This window comes from Lycorma delicatula, chromosome 2 (genome assembly GCF_047948215.1).
Source record: "Lycorma delicatula isolate Av1 chromosome 2, ASM4794821v1, whole genome shotgun sequence".
NCBI lineage: Eukaryota > Metazoa > Arthropoda > Insecta > Hemiptera > Fulgoridae > Lycorma > Lycorma delicatula.
This window is the reverse complement of record NC_134456.1, coordinates 146617043-146639217: the sequence shown is the minus strand read 5'-3', so window position 1 is coordinate 146639217 and position 22175 is coordinate 146617043. Positions and strand designations below refer to the sequence as shown.

The 22175-nt window shown below is 34.2% G+C and overlaps 1 protein-coding gene across 3 annotated transcripts in view; it reads right to left on the bottom strand.

The window, feature by feature from the left end:
• LOC142319299 (uncharacterized) overlaps positions 1-22175 on the bottom strand; it is a 50952-nt gene that overhangs the window by 14496 nt on the left and 14281 nt on the right. For all 3 annotated transcript variants that reach the window (XM_075356412.1, XM_075356411.1, XM_075356413.1), the window contains exons 2-3: positions 9165-10118; positions 7034-7259 (exon numbers count right to left, since the gene is read on the bottom strand). In XM_075356412.1, coding sequence (XP_075212527.1) covers positions 7034-7259; positions 9165-10022 — 1084 coding nt within the window. In that variant the 5' untranslated portion in view covers positions 10023-10118. The remainder of the gene's footprint in view (positions 1-7033; positions 7260-9164; positions 10119-22175) is intronic.

The window sequence follows — 22175 nt, the reverse complement described above, 5'->3', positions numbered from 1 at the left end:
TCGTTTGTTGATTTGTGAATGAAATTTTAGGGCTTCAGCTTGTATAACTGGACCCAACAAACGTACACCTTCGCTACGCTTGTGTAAAAACCAGAGATACAAACATTCATGAAAAGCATATATCACAAATACGAACTTTTTTTCTATCAAGTCCTACACTTTCATCAACAGCATCAATGAAAGAACGGAGTTTATTTTCCTCTTTCGTCCACCACGAATAATTCCTTCTGGCACATTGACTTCCTGTAACAAGCTAGCTTTAGACTGACCCGCTTTAGCTTTTTCAATGATATTAAGTAAGTCTTTAAGTTTGAGTAAGTTTTTCGTTTAGAAGACATTTTAGAATTACTGTATAAGAAGATATTATATAAGGAAATTTTAAATTGTCAATAAAACAAACAGGACACAAACCAAACTTCAAAAACCTACTGTACACGGCACTTTCCACTTATACTGCTTATTAAAATTAATGTAAAAAAAAAAACTGATAATAACTTTACAGACAACGAAAGAATATTAGTTACAGATTAAAATGAATCAAAGATACCGTACGTATGGTATTTCAACTACGACTGTGTTGAATATGTAACGGTTACTACTGTAATTAAGTAGACGCATGTTATCTACCGGATATATTTCATACATTCGTTAAACATTTTTAATAAAATAAAATCGATTTAAATGCAGAATTGTACAGTACTGTACTCCTTATCTAGTTAGTGTTGCAATTTCTAATTAAATCTTCTTTTTTCCTGTTTAGCCTCTGGTAACTACCGTTTAGATAATTCTTCAGAGGATGAAAGAGGATGATATGTATGAGTATAAATGAAGTGTAGTCTTGTACATTCTCAGTTCGACCATTCCTGAGATGTGTGGTTAATTGAAACCCAACCACCAAAGAACACCGGTATCCACGATCTAGTATTCAAATCCGTGTATTCAAATAACTGGCTTTACTAGGACTTGACGCTGTAACTCTCGACTTCCAAATCAGCTGATTTGGGAAGACGCGTTAACCACTAGACCAACCTGGTGGGTTCTAATTAAATGTATAACGCGGAATGTTAACGTAATTTAAAAAGGAAGTGCTGGTAGGGAAAAAGAGGAAATTAATCAACGTAACTTTTTGATATCATTATCTTATGTTTCTGTCAACTTGTTTATACAGTGCAATACATATACCGTTGTTTGACGGAGCTAAATGTATTAGCGTTTATGTAATTATTCTGTACAATTTATTTCTAAAAACAGTATTAATAAGAAGTTGAAAAACATACGTTTGTGTATATTTACAGTATTAAAAATTTCAAAAATTTTTATACATAACGACAATTATCCTTTCTCGGGGGACATGCTCTTACCCGCGTTATAACCGTACGCGGTTTTTTGAACAGCCTAATAGCGGGGTCGTACTGTATTACACTTAAACAATTAAAAGGACGGGTCGGGTGCTAGTACTGTAGGTTAGGAGAAGTCTTCGCAAATCAACTATTTCGAAGTCGAGGGTTCCAGCGTTCAAGTCCTAGTAAAGGCAATTACTTTTATACGGATTTAAACACTAGATCGTGGGTACCGATGTTCTTTGGTGGTTGGGTTTCAATTATGGAATGGAATGGAATGCAAAGTTGGCGGGAGTTTATAGATTCTCCCTACGGATCGCAGAACCTGGACAGTGTCCCTTGCTGCTGGATGATTCTATCGGGCGTGTTTTTTTTAAGGTTTATTTTATATGACGGGTCTAATTTTCCAATTTTTGTCTAATTTAATATTTTGTACTTTTAAGGACGGATTTAATTGCATTCCAAGGTTTCAATTAACCACACATCTCAGAAATCGTCGACCTGAGACTGTACAAGACTACACTTCACTTACACTCATTCATATCACCCTTATTCATCCTCTGAAGTAATACCTGACCGTGATTCCCAGAGGCTAAACAGGAAAAAGGAAGGTCAGGAGAAGAAAATACTGCCGGGGATCAGCAGAGTAACAGTTTTCAAGTTTTTTAGTTACGTGTGCAATAAAAGCGGTCACAGTGTGCGGGAGCATTCGGAGAAAGTGTTTGGCAACAAACGAGTGAAGAGTACCACAAGTACCACAAGAGTCACGACTATTCCATTTTAGATATTGGTTGAAAACAAGAAGCTATTCGGTGAGTTATTTGTGAACAGGAGTGAGAGTGATATTATTCTTCTCATTTATAAAGTGTATGGTAGTTCTTCTTTTGTAAATAGTAAAAGTGAATACTTCTTGCATAAAGTGATTCGTATCAATATTAGTTTCTTTTAGTTATTATAAAGATTTTAGTAGATCGGAGTTGTATTTTGGTATTTATACTTATTATTTTATTATTAAATTAATTTTGTGTTTAATTTGAATTACTCTTTTGTACATCAAATTATTTAAGAGTAATAAACTGCATGTATAAGAAATATTTAAGTCTGTTTTTTCTCAATAATATCCAGGTCAAATCGCGAACACGCGACCATATTGTACATTCAGTTCCATTTTTATTTCCTCGTAGCATAATTCAAATGGCTGTGCTTTTTGTCTAGTGCCTTTACCATTGTTAAAAACATTTCTGAAAGCTTTGTTTTGAAATCTCTAAGAAGTTTTTGAATTCTATTCTAAGAATTATAATAATATTTTCCATAATGTCCTTTCTGGTCTCAAATTGTACATTTTTAAACAGAATTTTCAGTCTGGTGCATGACCTACAATCCCAGAGAGCCATTTTTTGAGATTAAGGTGATTATAATCTGCGGAAGTGTACATTAAAAAGACTAAGTATGATGAATAAATGAGGAAGAGATGTTGTCATTGAGTTTCTAGTCATGTGATTTCCAAATCAGGAATTTTATATAAATTACAATACAGAAACAAGAATTACTTAATAATATTATTGACCGTTTGATTTGGAGTATGTTCATGATTTACAACTCTACGGTTGTAAAAATAGAACTGTAGCTTTACTTTGATTCTCCTCTTATTCATCTGAATTCCTTTTAATGGTTCAGAAGATTTTGAAAACTTAATCTTTTTCATCTGGATTCCTTTTTAATGGTTTAAAAGATTTTGAAAACTTACAATGCGATGACTGGGCCTCATTATCTGGACTATACTAATAAAATCAATTATAATAACAGGTTAATGTAATTACAGAGCAAGAATCACTTTTTATGCAATCCAGTAAGCGGCTTAGGTAAATATTTTGTAGCCGGTCAGAGCATCCCAATATTATCTACTAAAATTGCATGTAATTTACTAATATCAACAATATTACCTTTTTTTGAATAAATGTGATAATCTAACATGATTAAATTCCAAACGTTTTCTATAACATCACCTTCATGTTTGATTGACTCTAGCAGGATTTTGTTTTTGCTTGGGGCAATCCTTTTCCCACATTCTGCGATGATTGTGTCTTCGTTTCCATATAGTAGCCATAAACCCAAATCATATCTTCTGTTATAATGGTTTTTCAAAACATTTTTTCAACAATGGCGTAATCAAGGAGTGCTTGACCAATGTTAACAAACAACTTGTTCTGACTTGGACTTTGACCCCTGAGGAAGAGGCTTCCAGATAGCAACTAAGAAGTTGGGTAGACAGCTCCCCTGCTTGTCTAGGGAGCAGACAAGAGGGTGATATTATCCATTTTCTGTGTTGTGGAAAAGGAGTGGACTGAGATTCTCAGTGTTGAGGTAAACAGATTCTCTCTAGGGGAGTTACAGTTGGAGACGAAAAAGATCGATGAAAAGAAAAACCAGGTGCAGATGGGTTGCTGGGGTCAGTAAAAAGAAGATTGGCAGAGTGGCATCCCTGGACCCTGTTGGAGGTGCTGAATGTGGCTCTTGGAAGGAGAGACTTTCCCTACAACTGGAAAGTTGCAAGGTTAGTCCTAGTCCCTAAACCCGGAAACCAGATGCAGGAGAATAAGAATTATATACCTAATGTCTTATTAATTCAACAGGACTACAAACGGATGATTGCTAGACGGATACTGGAGGAGATAGAGCTATCCGGTGGTTTCTCAGACAATCAGTACGGCTTCATCCAGGGGCGCTCTACTGTTGATGCTATTAACTACGTGATGCGATGAGCTGCGAACAAGGCCGCTGGAACAAGGAGGAACAGACAAATTCCTATGTTAATTTTCCTGGGAATACATTTAATAGCGTTGCGTGGTGTATGGTGTTGGATGCGCTGCCAGCAAAATGTGTGAGCAGATACTTGGCCGTCATCAGCAGGTATCTGCACGAACGAATTCTACTGGTGGATACCGAGGAAGGACGGGAAGACTTTAATATCTTCGGTGGTGTCCCACAGGGATCGTTACTCGGGCCAATACTTTGGAATGCGGCGTACAACGGCCTTCTACCCATGTAGTTACCGGGGTGCTCCGAGATGGTCGCGTATGCCGATGATTTGGCCCTGTTGGTGGCTGCAAGTACGAAGACCGAGTTGAAGAGTTGGCCAATGAAGCTATAAGGAGAGTAAGTGGCTGGCTCAGAGAAAGGAGGATGGAGCTGGCTCCCAATAAGACGGCATTATTGCCGATGGTTGGCCGACAAAAATTGAGAGATATAGCTGTTGTACTAGACGGAAAAATAATAAAGAGGACAAGGTAGTTAAGTAATTAGGGTTATACTTGGGCAGATCCAAGAAATTTACTACCCATGCCACGGAGGCTGTTGCAAAAGCTGAGAGGACCATGATTTCTCTAAGGAAACTGATACCGAGAAAGTCTGGACCAAGAGCTGGTGTAAGGAAGCTTATTTTATCAGTAGCAACATCTGTATTGTTATATGCAACCCCAGCCTGGAGATCAGTTCGAAAAATTAACGCGGCGATCGCGTTAGCTATGGCATACCGAACAGCATCTGAGGCAGCGGTCAGAGTAATAATCAGTCTGCCACTGATCAGCGCCAGAATTAATTTGATTTGCAGGATTCACGATGGGGTTCCCAAGAAACAGGCAAACCAAATAATGCTAGAAGAATGGCAGGCATACTGGAAAACATCAACTAAAGGAGCATAGACCAGGCGTCTGATTCCCCGTCTTGAACCCTGGGTCCGGAGGGGGTGTGGGGAGTGTCATACTTCCTCACGCAGTACCTCTTGGGCCACGAGAAGTTTTGGGCATACCTAAACAGGTTCAAAAGAAGATCCGCACTTGACCGTATATATTGTGGAGCGGAAAATACTCTGGAATATGTGTTCTTTGTTTGTAGCAGATAGAATGCTTTTAGGGTCTCATCTGAACTAGCCAGCTTGACACTGGAAAATAGGAGAGAGAACTGGAATGCTGGCTGACTGAGCTGAGTATTTGGTAGGATTTCTATAGTGCCGCCAGCAGAATGATATTTTCTGGGAAAAGTCCTCTGAGAGAGGCAGAAGAGCACGACCCGGAGGACGAAGGGGTAAAGGAAAGCAACAGCTCTGAGCTGTTGCTGGTCTGCGCTTGCGTGGATGACGTACGGGGACTCTGAATCCCCGAAGTCCAAAGCTTCCCACCGGAGCCGTGGTAATGCTTTAATGCCGGTCAGTCCCCGGGATTGGGGGGAGTTGGTGAGGGGGCTTAGGTTTAGTTGGTAGGGCGGAAATGGATTTAAAATTATAACAAAAAACTTTGGGCATGCTCTCCCAGTTGTAATGAAAGACTACCTACTGAAATGTTAGGGTTGTTTCTGAGAGGAGTGTGCACTAAAAAGAATAACTAGGGGCAGATTCAATTCCTCTCTTCAACTTGCACAAATTGTGTGAGGCTTGTGCAAATATGAACCTAGGAAAGAGCCCAGGTTTGAACACTATACCAATAGAACTGTTAAGGGTCGCAGTGGAAAACTTTTCTACTTTGCTCAATGTGCTGACAAATGAATGGATACCATTTAGGTGGAAATAAGCTAGAGTTGTACTAATGAAGAAGAATGGTAGAACCGAGGATCTTCATTTAGAACTTTTTGAAGCTTTTAAGTATAAAAGCTTCAAAAAGTTCAAAAGCTGAGGGCTGAGTGAGTGACAATTTGGTTTTTGTGTGGGATGTTCTATTATAGATGCATACAGTGTTGCATATTGGGACATTGCAATGGGGGTTGAGGGGTACAAGAAAGATCCCTGATATTATCACTGTATATCAAAAATGTGTTCAGCAGCCAAACCCACAGAAGCCTGAAGATTTAGGATACGGGAAAAGAATGAATAATGAATACTCATCCTCAAAGTTCCAAGAGATATTACAGTATTTTGTTTGAAAATAGTATATTCTCATCAACAACTTTGACTGATTAATTTAAATTTATTTTTCTCCAGATATTAAAGTGTTAAATGAGAATAGGTTTGGGAATCCCTAAGAAAGACTCTTGGTCATCCCCAAAATTGAGTGGCAAGTGAAAGAGTTCCAACTGACCTACAAGATGTTCAGCCAACAGTGGAGTATTAAAATAATTATTATTTTGCTCTACAAGGAGATTCTTTCTTTTGTTAGAAAGATAATTTTTTTTATAATATTCATATCTTTATTTCTCTATTTCATCTTTATTTCTATTTATATCAATATAATTTTTACATAACTGTGTTAAAACATACAGTGTATTAGTATTACAATGTAATTTATTAATTTTTTGTTTAAAACAGAAAACTATCAAAATAGAAAGAAATCAGTACCATACTGTGTTAAATGTAAGAGGTACCTTATTGCAAACAAGCTGTTATTGTACAACAAAGGCTTCAACAATAAATTTTATAATTTTTTGAACTGATATTAGTATTTGTCAGGTAAAATTTTATTAATAAAGGGCTAATAGATAAACACTTATCAGTATCATAACAACTTTTGTTGTTCTCATGGCAGTTTGTTTATTATAGGATTTTGTTTTTAGGTTTGTTTGTTTTTAGGTCGACTAAAGTATCTTTGTCTCAAGCTAAAAAATACTTCTGTTTTATTATAATAATAATTGTTAATACAATAATAAATAAATTAATACAAATTTAACTGAAAGTTAAAAATCAAAATAAGTTGAACTGAACTGACCAAGAGTGGTTAATAAGGATGTAGCAAAGAGTAGTGAGCCTGGATATGTCCATATTGTTCCTCTTTGTGGATAACCAGAACTAACAGCTGATAATATGAGTGCTTCATGACGATCAGCATAACGTTCTATAGTTTGTCGCCATATCGGCTCTTGTGGAACTACTTGCCGTAAATCTGTAGCTAAACCAATTACTAAAGATGATTGTTGTTTAGCCATCTCTAACACCTAAGATTATTTAAAATTGATAATTATTCATACATATTTCATCTGTTTATTAATATTAACAAATGTTTACAAAATCCATCTCGTTTGTATTTGGAGCTGACATAAACAAGTAGACTTTTATACATATTGTCTATCTCAAAATAATCATGTATCACCAGCAATAAAAATAAATATAGATAACTATCTTATAAGTAATCATTTTACTATTATGAACTGTTTAATATTACGTCTACAATTTTAAAATATTGAGACATTCTGTGCTAATCACTTTCAGTTAGCTCAAGGACAATCAATAGAAAAATAGCATCTTTATTTATATCAGTTGCAAACATAAAGAGAGTAGACTTTCATTTTTCATTTAGAACCTCTCTTTTAAATACTTTTACATTAGAATTAACCTTAGAAACTTAATTTTTCTAGCTTTAAAATCTTAAGTTTTACATATAAATTAATGAGGTGTAATAAAAGGTCACTTAACTGCAAACAAATGCATCATAAATTCAAAATTACAAACAAATATAAACCTGTGTTTTTGCTGAAGTTTTATAGAATCCAGAAGGCAGGGAGATTAAATATATGCTCTACAAACAGTACATGCATGTTCAGAAAGCTTTTAGGATGTCCTGGGATGTGTTGGAAAAATTTAAGTAGTTGATTAGGATATCAAAATAATTAATAATGTTCTCATGTGGACAAATTCCCAATCTCTCTTCATTTTCTCTCTACCCACCATTTTGTGTATTTTCAATAAAAATTTATATAATAAGTAGGGATTAAAAATAAGTAAATAAAAAAAAGAGTTTGAAAATTTTTAAATGGTAGCCATTAAAATTGTTTATTTATTAAAATAGCTGCATAAAACATCATTTTTATTGAATTATATTTATTAGATAGAATTTATTAGAAATACAGGTTAAACTCAGTCTTATAGTGACATCTTTATTGTGTTCATCACAGGCATTATGATTTTCCTGTTTAGTGAATATCATAAATTTTAAAGAAAACAACTCTAACTGGTGGTGTCTTATATCTCAAGTGATTTACACATATCACAACCATAGGAAGGACTGGAACAGATAGAGCAAAACAATAATTAATAAATCCTTTCTATTGTGAAACAATTTCATTATACAAACTACTTCAAGTCGGCAGCTTATAGATCAGCACCTCACGGTTGATTAAACTACTTTGGATGTGGGTATCATCGTAGAAGTGCCTATTCTATTATTGCAATGGATCTTGGGATCCACGAAGTCCATGAAAAGTGTGTTCCAAGACTTATGACCCAAAATCAGAAAGTTGACAAGGAATTTGCCAAATTTCCTGAATTGATTTTGCCCTGTTAAGGCAAAACCAAAAGGCACCAACAGTCGATCAGAGATGTGATTCTCCTTCATGACAATGCTAGGCCTCACACAGCCGTTAACACTAAGGAAAAACTGGATGAAATTTATTGGGTAACATTAGAACATCTCTGCATACCCAGATTTCCTCCTGTGATACTTTTTATTTGGGCCATTGAAGGGCCATTGTAGGACATTGATTCCAGAGCAGCGATGATGTAGAGGAGTTTGTTCAAAATGGCTCGTGACAAGTCTCAAGCATTTTATGAAGAGATCTATCAACTTCCTTCTGGAAAAGTAATAGAAAGTAGAAAAGAAAGTAGAAAGTAGTAGAAAAGTAATAATTATATTTTGTATCTTTATTCTGTACTGATAGGTGCTAAAAACAAAAATAAGTTTTATATTTGTCAGATCATTACTTAGAGAGCAGGTAATGTTTTTACTTTTTTTCTCAAAAGTAGAAAATATAAATATTCTATTGTTATTTACAAGAAATTAATCAAAAAAAGAATATAATTAAAAATATAATAATTTAATATCTGCAAAATGCTGTTTCTCTTACCTGACGTTGTTCTTGAGGACCTTCAGTTAATCTGAATACAAGTGCACCCATCATAGCCCATGAAAGTACAATACAAGCCAAACCACACTGTGACAGTATAATTTTTAGTACTTTGTGTAACTTACTGTCTGTTTCTTTCCAGTCTTTTTCTGGTAGAAAGTAAAGACGAAATGGGGGAAATGGTGTTGCTTGTACACCAACTGATTTGTACGGTTCATTAGTGCTTTCATTTTTGATTGGTTTATGAGTTCTCTGACGATTATTTTGATAAGAATTCTTTGACATTTTATGAAATGAAGAATCTTCACTTATTTCTTCAATCCGGGAAATCTCAGATTCTTTATCTTCATTTGATGTTTTTGATTGTTTAACTTTTTTTGATGGTGTAGCAGTCGTATCTGCTTTTTCCACATCTTTATTGTTTATTATATTTTCTTGAGATTCCTTACTTCCTGGAGCAAACATTTTTGTCAGTTTTAAAGTTTTCCTTCTAAATTTACTCATTTCAGGTTTTTGATGATCAAGTTTTTCTTCTTGAATTCCATTATTGGTGGTATTTTTTTCATTCAATGTTTCAGTATCATTATCCCCATTTTTTTTTTCACTTTTTCTTTTTTTAGATTCATATTTATGAATTTCTGCAACTGTGCTAATACGAGAAGACTCATTTTTATCCTGTGATTCATTTTTTGCATTTATTTCATTTTCATTTACTATGTCCTTACCCCGTCCGCTTTCCTGAAACATACTTCCTAATGTTCTGATCGGTCTCCTGTTGTAGTAATCATTAATATTATTTTTTGAATTATTGTTATCTTTCCAAGATCTATGAGATTTTGTTAACTTTCCAATAAACATTTTTGATGGTGAGTTGTGCTCATTGAAGAACCTTTTTCTTCTATAGTGATTGTAGTTTCTATTAATTAGATTTCTATCCTCTAGCTGACTGGAAACCTGGGGAGAATAATTAATTAGTTTGTTAATCAACTTAATTTTTTTTTTCTCTTTGGTATTCAGAAAATATATTAAAATACAAACAATACAATAGTATAATCTGATAGTTTGAATTTTGATATCTACGAGTATGATGAGTTCAATGATTTAAAAATTGAAAAAGTTTTAAAAATCAACCAAGTAGAAAATTCTAAATGAGGCATTAAAGACAAAATTTATTCAGTTTCTTCCTACTAGTCTATAAAGCCACTTCAGTAAACAAAAGGAATTACCTTAACCACAGAAGCAAAAATTCTTCTATGGTTAAGGTAATTGCTTGGAGGATTATTTGTAAGATTCTTTTGGATGAAATAGTTTACAGGCATGCACACACACACACACACACACACACACACACACACACACTATAGTGTTTCATTTTAATCACCCCAGGTGATTTTCTCGCAAACTAAGCACAATACAAAATAATGACCTAAACAAAAGTTATTCAGATTGGAGGGGGATACCTCACGATTACCTTGGATTTTATCTTCACCTTGACCTTATTTCAAGGTTAACACAATTTTCTCAAATGGAATGACCTATTTTTGACTCCACCAATGAAAAGGGTAGAAACTTTTACATTGGAATATGTGATCATAATACCTTGCAAATATTTTGAAGGTCATGCGGCTAACCATTAGAGATAGTGTTATACAGGTGCTGTAGGTTTTTCACAGATATTTACAGTAACTGGTTTCTAAGTTATGACAAGAGGATTGCTATCTGTTACTATCATGAATCAGCAAATTGTGTTAATGTGATTAACTCCTAAACCTTAAACTTCAAGAAGCTGGAAAAAATGAAACATAATCGTAAAACGACGGGACTAAATTCAAGTATTGTCACGTGACATTTTTCGTTCTTTCCATTGGTGCTATCGAAAAAGTAATTCCATTTGAAAAACCTCAATTACCTTGGAACGACCTCCAAAGGGGATCTCAAGGTCACCATCGAATATCCCCCTCTGAACCACTTAACTTCTGTAAAGTCATTTATGCTCTTTCCCATGGTTTGCGAGATAAATGACCTGGAATAAAAATCTTCCAGGAATATTGTACGGCCTTCAAAAACGTGTAACTCATATAACACTATCTACGTACAACACACTATCTCTCATTAGACGGTATGTCTTTCAAAAAGGTTCTAGGGTCATATGTGTGACCACATATTCCAATGTTAAATTTTCTGTTATTTTCATTGAGTGGGTCAAAAATAGGCCGTTCAATTTGGAAAAAATGTGACCTTGAAATAAGGTCAAAGTCTAGTTCAAGGTCGAATACAAGGTCACCATGAGGTGTCACTCTCCAATATGAGTAACTAACTATTGTTTAAGTTATTTTTTTTTATTGTTCATAGTTTATGAGAAAATCACCTGGGGTGACACACACACACACACACACACACACACACACACACACACACTGAGAACAACAGGTGTCTATTGTAACTAAAAGTAAAATTCCTTGTGCTAGAAATAAATTCTGTTACACACAAGACTACGAAAGTTGTAAAAGCTAAAAAAATGTTATGTTACACTCAGAGATGCACTGATCCGGAACGTCGTTCAAATACAGCTTTTCGAGGGAAATAAAATAACGCAATTTTACATAATTTGTTTTTTTTAAAACTGATAAAAGGTATAACCTAAATAATAAAAATTAGACTGCATAAAAATGGTGCTGCTTTGGATACCTGTGGGCAAATAGAGACAAAATAAGTCATTGAAAATCCAATTCATGAAAAAAAGTAAAAAATTTCACATGAAAAAGATAAATTTTGCTTCTATCAATGCAACATGCAATGCGCATTTTTCATTATATTCTCATACAACCACCCATGTGGTGTGGCTGTGGGCCTTATTCTTGCGGTTTGGTATAAAACAAAATCAAACATTCTAGTACTGGAAAATTTATGAGTACACACCTTACAGCACAAATACAATAAACCTGTTAGATTTCATAAAAAAAAAACGTTTTAGATAACCTGAAATAAATCACTGAATTATATAAGTTCAGGTGTGATGCTCAAGTATAAAGACAGAGAGAATTTTACTTTTATGTACAGTATAAAGATGAATCTAAATAAGATTTATAATTATAACAAAGCTTAATAAGATTTATGAGTATAATGCAGGAGAACTATTTTTTTTTTGCTGTGAATCAAAATTTTACATACTGCTAAAATATTCATGCAAAAAAAACCAAGAGTGATTTTAACAAATATATCAAGTGCTCAGTTATTTTTAGCGAACATGACAATAAAAGATAATACTTTTTAACAATTATTATTGAATATTAAATGACCCACTTTCAAAATACTGGATATATTTGACCTCTTTATTTAGTTTTTCTACTTTTTTTCTTTTCCCTGTTTAGCCTACGGGAATTACCGTTCAGGTATTACTTCATTGGATGAATGAGGATGATATGTATGAGTGTAAATGAGGTGTAGTCTTGTACAGTCTCAGTTCGACCATTCCTGAGATGTGTGATTAATTGAAACCCAACCACCAAAGAACTCTGGTATCCACGATCTAGTATTCAAATCCGTATAAAAGTAACTGCCTTTACTACGACGTGAACGCTGGAACTTTCGACTTCCAAATCCAACTTCCAAATAATTTTGGAAGACGCGTTCACCATTAGACCAACCCGGTGATTTAGTTTTTCTACTTTACCTGATCTTAATTTAATTGATTTACTTTTTAATTTTTTACTTTGTGGTTACCTCTTCATATGGAACTTTTTGACCGTTTACTGGAATTCGACCTTACCGCTCCAAAATAAATTACAAAAATTCCTTTAAGATTTATAGAAAACCCACTACAGAACAACATGCAATTTTCTTACACATTTTACATCGCCTAATACATGTATCTGTATAAGCCAGTGTCTCAACTGTGGGGAGCGCCCCACAGTTTGAGAAACTAAAAAGAAAATATTATTAAAAAATGTATTAATTTACTGAAAGGAAAGCAAAAAAAAATATATTCTGACATAATAAATAATAAAATACACATTTACATTGATATAATATACTTATAAATAGGATTGTATCCGTACTGCACAATGTATTCAATAATTAACTTATCAACACTAAATTAAAAACAAGTTTAATAATTACTGGTGACTCCCTTGGGTCTGTCTTGCAGAGCAAAGTTTTTCGAAAGAAGGTTTATTATTAGAGATAGACACTCTGAGTTCTTTTTTTATATTTAGCTGAGATCTATATTTTGTCTTCAAAGCAGCCACTGCAAAAATCCAGTTTCGCAAAGGTAGGATGTTGAAAACAGTAATAGTATCCAAAATGCTCTTGTTTAGAGTGTAGAAAACTCATCATCCATCCTTGCATAAAATTCAAAGAGTGATTTTTTACTAAATTGTCTTTTGATTTTGCCACTTGCCGTGAAGTTTATGAAGATTTCTTCTTCGGCAGTTGAGAGCCCTTCGGGAGTATTTTGAAATGAATCCCTAACCCACTCGTAACTTGCTACCAAGTTGTCGTCAGCAATAAAATACTTTTTTAACTTCTTTGCCAGTATGGCTAAATGATTTTCAATAGTTACAAAAACAGCTTTCACATGTTGTTCTTCAGTCTTGTAACTATTAACACATTCATCCACATTTGCAAACATTTCTGGGGTTTTTTCTTTAAATTTCTGCTCCACAATTCCAATTTTCTACAAAAAGCATTAACTTTATCACTGGCATCCAACATATGTGTTTTGCTCCTCGGAGTTGAAGATTCGAGGTATTTAATTTCTAATATTTCGACCAAGTAGCCGAATTCCATCACAAATAAACCATCTCGAAACTTTTCGGCTTCCGGTCGGTTTTCCTCTTCTAGAAAAACGGTGATTTCATCTCTTAATTCATAAACACATTGCAAAAACTTCCACGTGATAACCATTTTGCCTCGCATTAAAATAGTAACGCTGAATGTATTGCACCTATTGTCTTTATAAAGTGCATAAAAGATTCTTGATTTTAGGGGTCTTATTTTTATATAATTTATTACGATTACAACCGTCGTTAGCACTATATTCAGATTAGGACTCATTTCTTTGGAAGCCAGAGCTTCTCTGTGAATCATGCAATGTGTCCATACACACTATGTTGAGTTTTGTTTCACAAGTGCTTGTATACTTTAGAATCTTCCAGACATTGAACGAGCACAGTCTGTACATATTCCGATGCAATCTTTTCACTTTATATTTGCCTCGTCTATAAAATGATTTAAAATAGCAAATAATGCGAGTGATGTTGCTTTGAGTTTTATTGGTTTGCAGAAAGTAGTTCTTCTACTGCTGACATACAATCACAAAATCGAACATAGGCAATGAAATCACCATCTTAATGCCTCAACTAGCTGAATTGAAAACAATTTGTCAACCAACTTCCTGAAAAGCTGATCCTGCACATTTTCATCTATACCATCAATTCGATGCGCAACAGTATCATTTGGTAGAGGTATAGACTGCAACTTTTTGGAAAAATTATCTCCAAACATAATTTCTACAATCTCAATTACAGCCGAAAAAATAAGCTCTTTACCATTCGTGGAAGGCGTTTTGCACCTGGCTACTTTATATGAAATTTTGAAAGAGGTAAGTAAGTAAAGCTTTTTCATTCACAAAGATTTTAAAAAAATATTTTTGCTTTTCATGTGATTTTACTTTTAATTTGAAGAATTTTCGGGATTTGTTAACGTATTCACTATGAAGCGCTTCCAAATGTCGTTTAATTTTATTAGGTTTCATGTTGTCTACTGCCAAAATTTTTGAGCAAATGACACACAGGTGCTTTTCTTTTTATTTTACTTCAGTACCAGTAAACCTAAAATTTAAATATTCTTGAGAATATTTTCTTGATTTTATTTTCAAAACCTCGCTCATCTGTGCACTTGATGTTTCACTGTCGTCTAATGCTCGCTTACGCCCACTTAAAAGTTTATCCATGATTCTGTAAAAATTTACTGCCGTGAATATTTAATACCGTGAATTGCAATTAATACGCAAATTACACATTCACGATAGATTCGATAGCGATAGAAGGATCGAGTCGACTGAGACTGGCTAGAATTGAACGAGGTGCAGCATTTATACACGTTTGCGCAGACGTTCCAGAGTGTTCGAAACAATTTGGAACTTTTCGCGAAGCCGCGAGAATTTCCGATATAGTGGACATAAGGCAAGAATAATAGAGAGGCATCGATGTCAATGCGGATCGGTGTTGCCAAATATCAGTAAATTTACTTATTATTGGTAATTTGTGAGGTTTGTAGTTAAAGTGTAGTGCAGCTTTAGCGTCAAAATACTCATAATACATTATTACTGTATGTATTGTTATTGTATGAGAGGGGGTGGCGATGAAAATTACGATTGAAAATTGGGTCGCAAATACTGAAAGGTTGAATAACGCTGTTATAAGCCAATAGCTATACTGAAGACTCATTACAATAGAACACCTGCACATGTTAATAATGGCTACCCACTCGCGTTTAAACAACATAGTACATAAAATAAAAAATAAAAAAACATCCTTTCCTAGACTTGAAACTACTTAAAACGCGCGCGCGTACACACACACACATACACACATGTGTGTTAATACAGTCAATATACGTGTAACTCGAATACCTACAACTCGAAAATTTCTACAACTGAAATTTATTCGCATATTATATTTATTTATTTTATAAATATTTATATTTTATTTATACTTATTCTATTTCCCGGCCGTATTATATTACCTTATGCGGAAATATAATTTCTTTAACTCGAACAAAAATCCTGTAACTCGAAGTAAAAATTTGATTAGTTTATTACAAAAAATAAAAAAAACCAAGTTTAACATTAAGCTGTAATACTGATCTTACTTTCAGTTCAGAAACCGAAACAAACATGATTCACTTCAAACAAAAAAGGAAGAATCAAAATACAGTAAAGAGAGAAGCGAAATCTTATACATAAGACATCAGTTTTCACCGGAACTCGTTTGTCGTATCAGTCAATGGGTCTTTATAACCGTTTCAACTCGTATGCATAGTTTTCGTAAGTCTGTTTGGGTTTATCTGCTACTGTAAACAAGGTTGTTCTTATTCTTTAGAGAGGTTTTAAATACCTACCGGATTGGTCTAGTGGTGAACGCGTCTTCTCAAATCAGCTGATTAGGAAGTCGAGAGTTCCAGCGTTCAAGTGCTAATAGAGTAGTTATTTTTACACGTATTTGAATACTAAATAGTGAATATCGGTGTTCTTTGGTGGTTGGGTTTCAATTAACCACACATCTTAGTAATGGTCGAACTGAGACTGAACAAGACAATTAAACTCATACATATCATCCTCATTCGTCCTCTGAAGAAAGGGAGGTTTAAAAATAGTCGCGATCAAAATTTACCTATCAATGGACCAATTTTACGTGAAAAAGCCAAGTACTTTGCGAGGCAGTTCAATTGTACGGATTTCAAAACTAATGTCGGTTGGCTTAATAAGTTTAGACAGTCATGGAATAATTTTTAAAAATGTTTGTGGTGAAAGTGCCAGTGTAAATGATGAAGTTTGTAATAAGAGGATAAACAGTATCCTAAAAGAAGTTATGAGCACCTACAACGAATCCAGCACTTTTAACGGTGACAAAATTGGATTATTTTACAAATTTTATTTGACAAAACTTTAACGTTTAAGAGGATAAATGCTACGGTGAGATACGAAGTAAAGACCGTGTCACAGTTCTTTTAGGTGGGAACATGTTGGGGACATAAAAGTTGAAACCTCTCTTAGTTGGTAAATCGAAAAACACATTGTTTCGCTAACGTTAGATCTTTGCCTATTCAGTACGAAGCCAATAGAAAAGCGTGAGTTAGTAGTGAAATCTTCGAAAAACGGTTATTCAAATCGGATCATTATTATCATTCGAAAAATAGAAAGATTATTCTCTTTATTGACACACTTCCAAAATCGTTTCCTCAGGAATTATTATCGATAAAATGGGTTTTCTTTTCACCAAATGTTACATCTAAAACAACCAATGGATCAGGACATTATAGAAAATTTTAAGGAAATGTACAAGAAAAGGATTATAATGATAACGTTACCAGAAATTAATCTTCTTCATTGTCTATGGGAAGTTAAAAAATCTTGGAATGATGTAACTGAGCTAACAATTTTTAAATGTTTAAATGTTTAAAAATAGCTGGATTTAAGAAACTACAACACGTTATTTTGTCGGAATGTGAACAACTAGCAGTGAAAACCTTAGTTCTAGCAACAATAATGATGATGATGATGATATTGAATGGGAGTCAGTTACCGATGATTTGCAAGTAATTAGCGAGATAACTTTTCAGGATTATGTTTCCATAAACGAAGATTTAGTAGCAGCAAAATACCCTACTGACTATGATATTGCAACCAATACGATTAACGCAAAGGCAAACGAGAATGACACCAGAGAGACTGGTTCGGATAACGACAATGATGAACTACCCTGCGTACCGCTTCCAACTTTATTGGGAGTTACGAATAACGTTAATTCTGTTCGGCAATTTGTTGAGTCAAAAGTTGCTGTACCAGAATCGGGTTCTTCTGCGGTTGCAGATATCGAAAAATTGCTGACTACTACATCAGAATAAACATCAGACAACTGTCAACAATTTTTTTTAATAAATTTTAATTAAATTCAGTTATTTTACGAAACAGCCAATTATTCTTCACTTTTTATTTTAATTTTTATAATTTTAATATTGTTTTTATTTTATCTGAAAAACTTTTAAAAACACAATTCTTGAATTTAAAACTGAACCGTGTTTTCATACAATGATATGTTTTACTATTCATATTAAGTTATAACCTTTGGTATTTTTCATTCATTAATGATTTTTGTGCAATAAATTGATTATCAGTGAGAAAAAAATTGATTTTCGTGGGTATTTATTACCCTACATTTTGTTTAGTGTTTTCCGCGGTAATGAATACTCTTCAGATAAGTTAAGTTTAACTTACTAACTACATACTGTTGCCGAATGGCTTCGACGGCACGTGGAACTTACTAACATTGTAGTAGCCCTGAGAGGGCTGTTGTTGTCGATTAGCTTCGACGGCTCATTGTAACAAATAACCTTGTGGTAGCCCTGAAAAGGGCCGTTCTTGTCGTCGATAGGCTTCGACGGCTCGTTGTAATTTATAACCTGGGCTTCCCCTCAGCGGCAGTTGGTCCCCACTACAGCGTGGCAGTGGTGGTCCTCGAGCCCCGCAGTGTCGGGTCGGCGTCGGTCGTCTTTCGCGGAGGCGGTTCTCCACGAGCGATCCCATGCTGGGCCGGCTCCTGCTGCTGGTCAGCCGGCCAGGGCGATTGAAGCCCGGCGAGGTGGAGCGGGAAGGTAGCGTGCGCGTCCAGCGGCTCCCTCGGCGGGCCGGCCAGGCCTGCTGATCCGGCGGGGATGTTGGCATCCGTCGGGAAGTCCCACATTGAGGCGGCCAAGAAACTTCTTCTGTCTTCTCCAGGTGGTGGTCGACGATGAATTAAAAATTCATTCTCGTGCATGCTCTTTTATTGGGCCCTGAGAGTGGTGGGGCCGCAGCGCTGCTATGGTGGTAGAACTGCGCGGCGGGAGTTACGCTGTACCAGCGCGTACGTATACTGTGCTCTCGTTGACATCTGAGCTGCTATCGTTGTCGTCCGCCGATATTAAATTAGGCATGTATGTGTGGTAACAATACATACTACATATACAGGTACTAAAAAGTAGTACGTACTGCATAATGTAATGATGAATCATGTCATTTAATAATATTGCTGTGATATAATAAGACTGTATATGGAAAAAATGCAATAATTTCTTAAATAGTGCTGTACATTTTACGTGAGCAAATTTACAGTGGCTAGAAATGTCGTAGCATATATGTTTATAACTCTAATTTTCGTAAGTAAAAGTTTTTTTTTATTCTCTTGAATATTCGAGTTATAGGAACTTCACTGTACTTGAATAAATATATTGATAGCATTTTTTGAAAAGTCAAATAATTCATCAACATATTGACCACTGTGCTAATTAAATTCAGAAAATAACTTAACCACTAAATACAGTAACAGAAAATCTAAAAAGAAAACTTATACCAATAATCGACATTCCCGGTATCCCACATCATCAGTCGTTAGACAATTCTATAACTACATCAACAAATAACAAAAATTAAATAAAAATTTAGAAAATAAGCACTAGAAACCATAAAATTTGTAACAACACAACCTTGTAATGGTAGTGTTGTTACAAATTTTGTGGTTTTTAGTGATTGTATTTTCTAATTTTTTTAAGTTTCTATTTCATTTTTTTATTTGTTGATGTAATTATAGAATAGTGTACCGACTGATGATGATGCCGGATCCCTCGAAAATCGACTATTGATATTAGTTTTTTTTAGATTTTTCTGTTACTGTGTTTGTTGGTTTTTTGAATATATATATATATATATATATATATATGTGTGTGTGTGTGTGTGTGTGTGTGTGTGTGTGTATGTGTTATATAATATAGTATTTAAATTATAATAGTATATATTATATATTAAATTAATGTAATATAATATAAATATACATATATATCTTTAGGACAATAAATTAATTTAATAAATTAACTGTGTTAAAAAAGAATGTTTTTCTTCCCTTATGTCGAGAAAATGTATATTTAATGGTAAAATACAAACAATACATTACATTTTGTGTTATATATATAAATTGCTAATATTCCCAGGAAAGAAGATTACTTTGTCACCTTTAAACAAAAAAAGAAGTAAGCAAGATCATACAAAATATTAATAAAAAAAAACCTACTGGTAAACTCTGGAACCCAGAAGTAGTCATTTTTTCACATTACAAGCTGGATGTACATTTTATTTGTATCTACAGTTACAAGGAACACATACCTTTTTAAGAGTGACATTATTAATGACATTGCTGCTAAAAACTTTTTCATTAACAAAAATGACACTAATTGGGTTCAGAAAGACATTTGGATGAAAAAGTTCCAGTATTTTGGAAGTGAGTTGCTTAATATTTAACCGTTTTAAAGTGTTATCTGTTTACAAGCTCGTGTAAAGATTGATTTGTGAAGAATATATTATTATAATATAAAATAATATGCAACTACAATAGCGTGCAAAAATTAATCTCAACACAGACGTTATTTTATAAAAAGTAACTTTATTTAGAAAAAAACATCCCGTACAATTTGAGAATATCTAGTAATTAATATGCCCTCCTTTATTTGTAATCACTTCATGTACATGATTTGGCAATTATTCAACAAATGTACTTCGCATTTTTTTTATTTCTTCATCATGAAACCATACCAATATTATTGCTTTTTGAGGTCAATTTTTGTGGTACAACTCATTTTTGGGAGTCGTTTATTTCACTACTGCCCAAAAATTTTCAATCGGGTTTAAGTCTGGGAAGTTGCCTGGCCAAATGTTTTGTTCTTCAAAAAATTTTTCCACATTTTTGGCAGTAAGGCATGGCACCAAATTTTGTTGGAACACCAAATTTTCATTGCCTTATGAGAATTTGTTTTGAAGTTGTGTCACAACCCTTTCCTTCAGAAGTGATGTAACCATCACTTTTCAGTATACTAACTACTGGAACTAATCAATTTCCAAAAAATCTTTTTCTGGAGTTGTTTAACTGATTGTTAGATTTGAAGCGATGATGAATTTTTGTCTGATGCTTTTCTAATAAATGAAACCCTTAGCCCGAGCACAAAAATGTGACTTATCGGAAAACATAACATATTTCCAATCTTCTTTGGTGCAGTTAGCATTTGCTTTAGCCCACAAGAGCCTTTTTTTCATATTGCTGATGTTAAATGCTGCTTTTATAGCTGACTGACGAGCTTTCTGTTCAGCTACAAAAAATCATCATCTAGCAGTTGTCATATATAAATCTGTTTCACTGGCTGCTAATTCTTGATTTTAGTCCATAGCAGATAATATAGGATCAAGTTTACTTTTCTCACTAATAACCGATCCCATGTTGGAGTAATTTTTCTTTTACAGCCACATTTACTTTTCCTTTGAGGTGAAAAGAAACCAGTTTCTTCAAATTGTTTTAAAGTAGCATTCACTGTGCCTAGTCCATACACACTTAGAAGCTATTAGTCATTGCAACCTACTAGTATGCTTCCCAATCTACATTTTATTATCACTAAATTAATCAATGTCTGCTCCAGGATAAGCTTTGCAGTCGATGAGTTGATTTCTAAATCTTTGCTTAACCATGATATAATCTATCTGATACCTTGGAGTATCACCTGGCTTTTTCCATGTGTATATTCTTCTCTTATGATTTTTAAACTGGGTGTTGGCAGTTACTAAATTATTATACTTTGTGCAAAACTTTATAAGTTGGTCCCCTCTTTCATTCCTTTTGTCCAGCCCTCTCCAACTATTATTAAATTTTCATCCCCTTTTATGTGTTTAACTGCTTCGTCAATTTCTTTGTATACACACTACCTCATCATCATCAAGGGCACTGGTAGGCATATAGACATTAACAATCGTTGTCGGCTTTGATTTTGATTTTATCCTTATTACAATGATTCTGTCACTACGCATTTTGAAATACTCTATTCGCTTTCCTATCATCTTGTTCATTACAAAACCTACTCCTGCCTTTCCTTTATTTGAAGCTGTGTTATTTATTCTACAATCACCTGACCAAAAGTCATTTTCCTCTTCCCACCGAACCTTGCTAATTCCTATTACATCTACATTTAATCTATCCATTTCTCTCTAAATTTTCTAACCTACAAACCTTTATTAGACTTCTAACATTCCACACTCCGACTCATAGAATGTTATTTTTTAATATTCTGGTGACCCCCTTCCTTAGTAGTCAACACCCAGAGATTTTTGTGACTTTTACCTCCAGAGTATTTTACCAAGGAAGATGTCTCCATCTTTGTTACATGAAAATACAGAGAATCATATTTTCTTGGAAATAAAGCAGCTGTAGTTTTCCA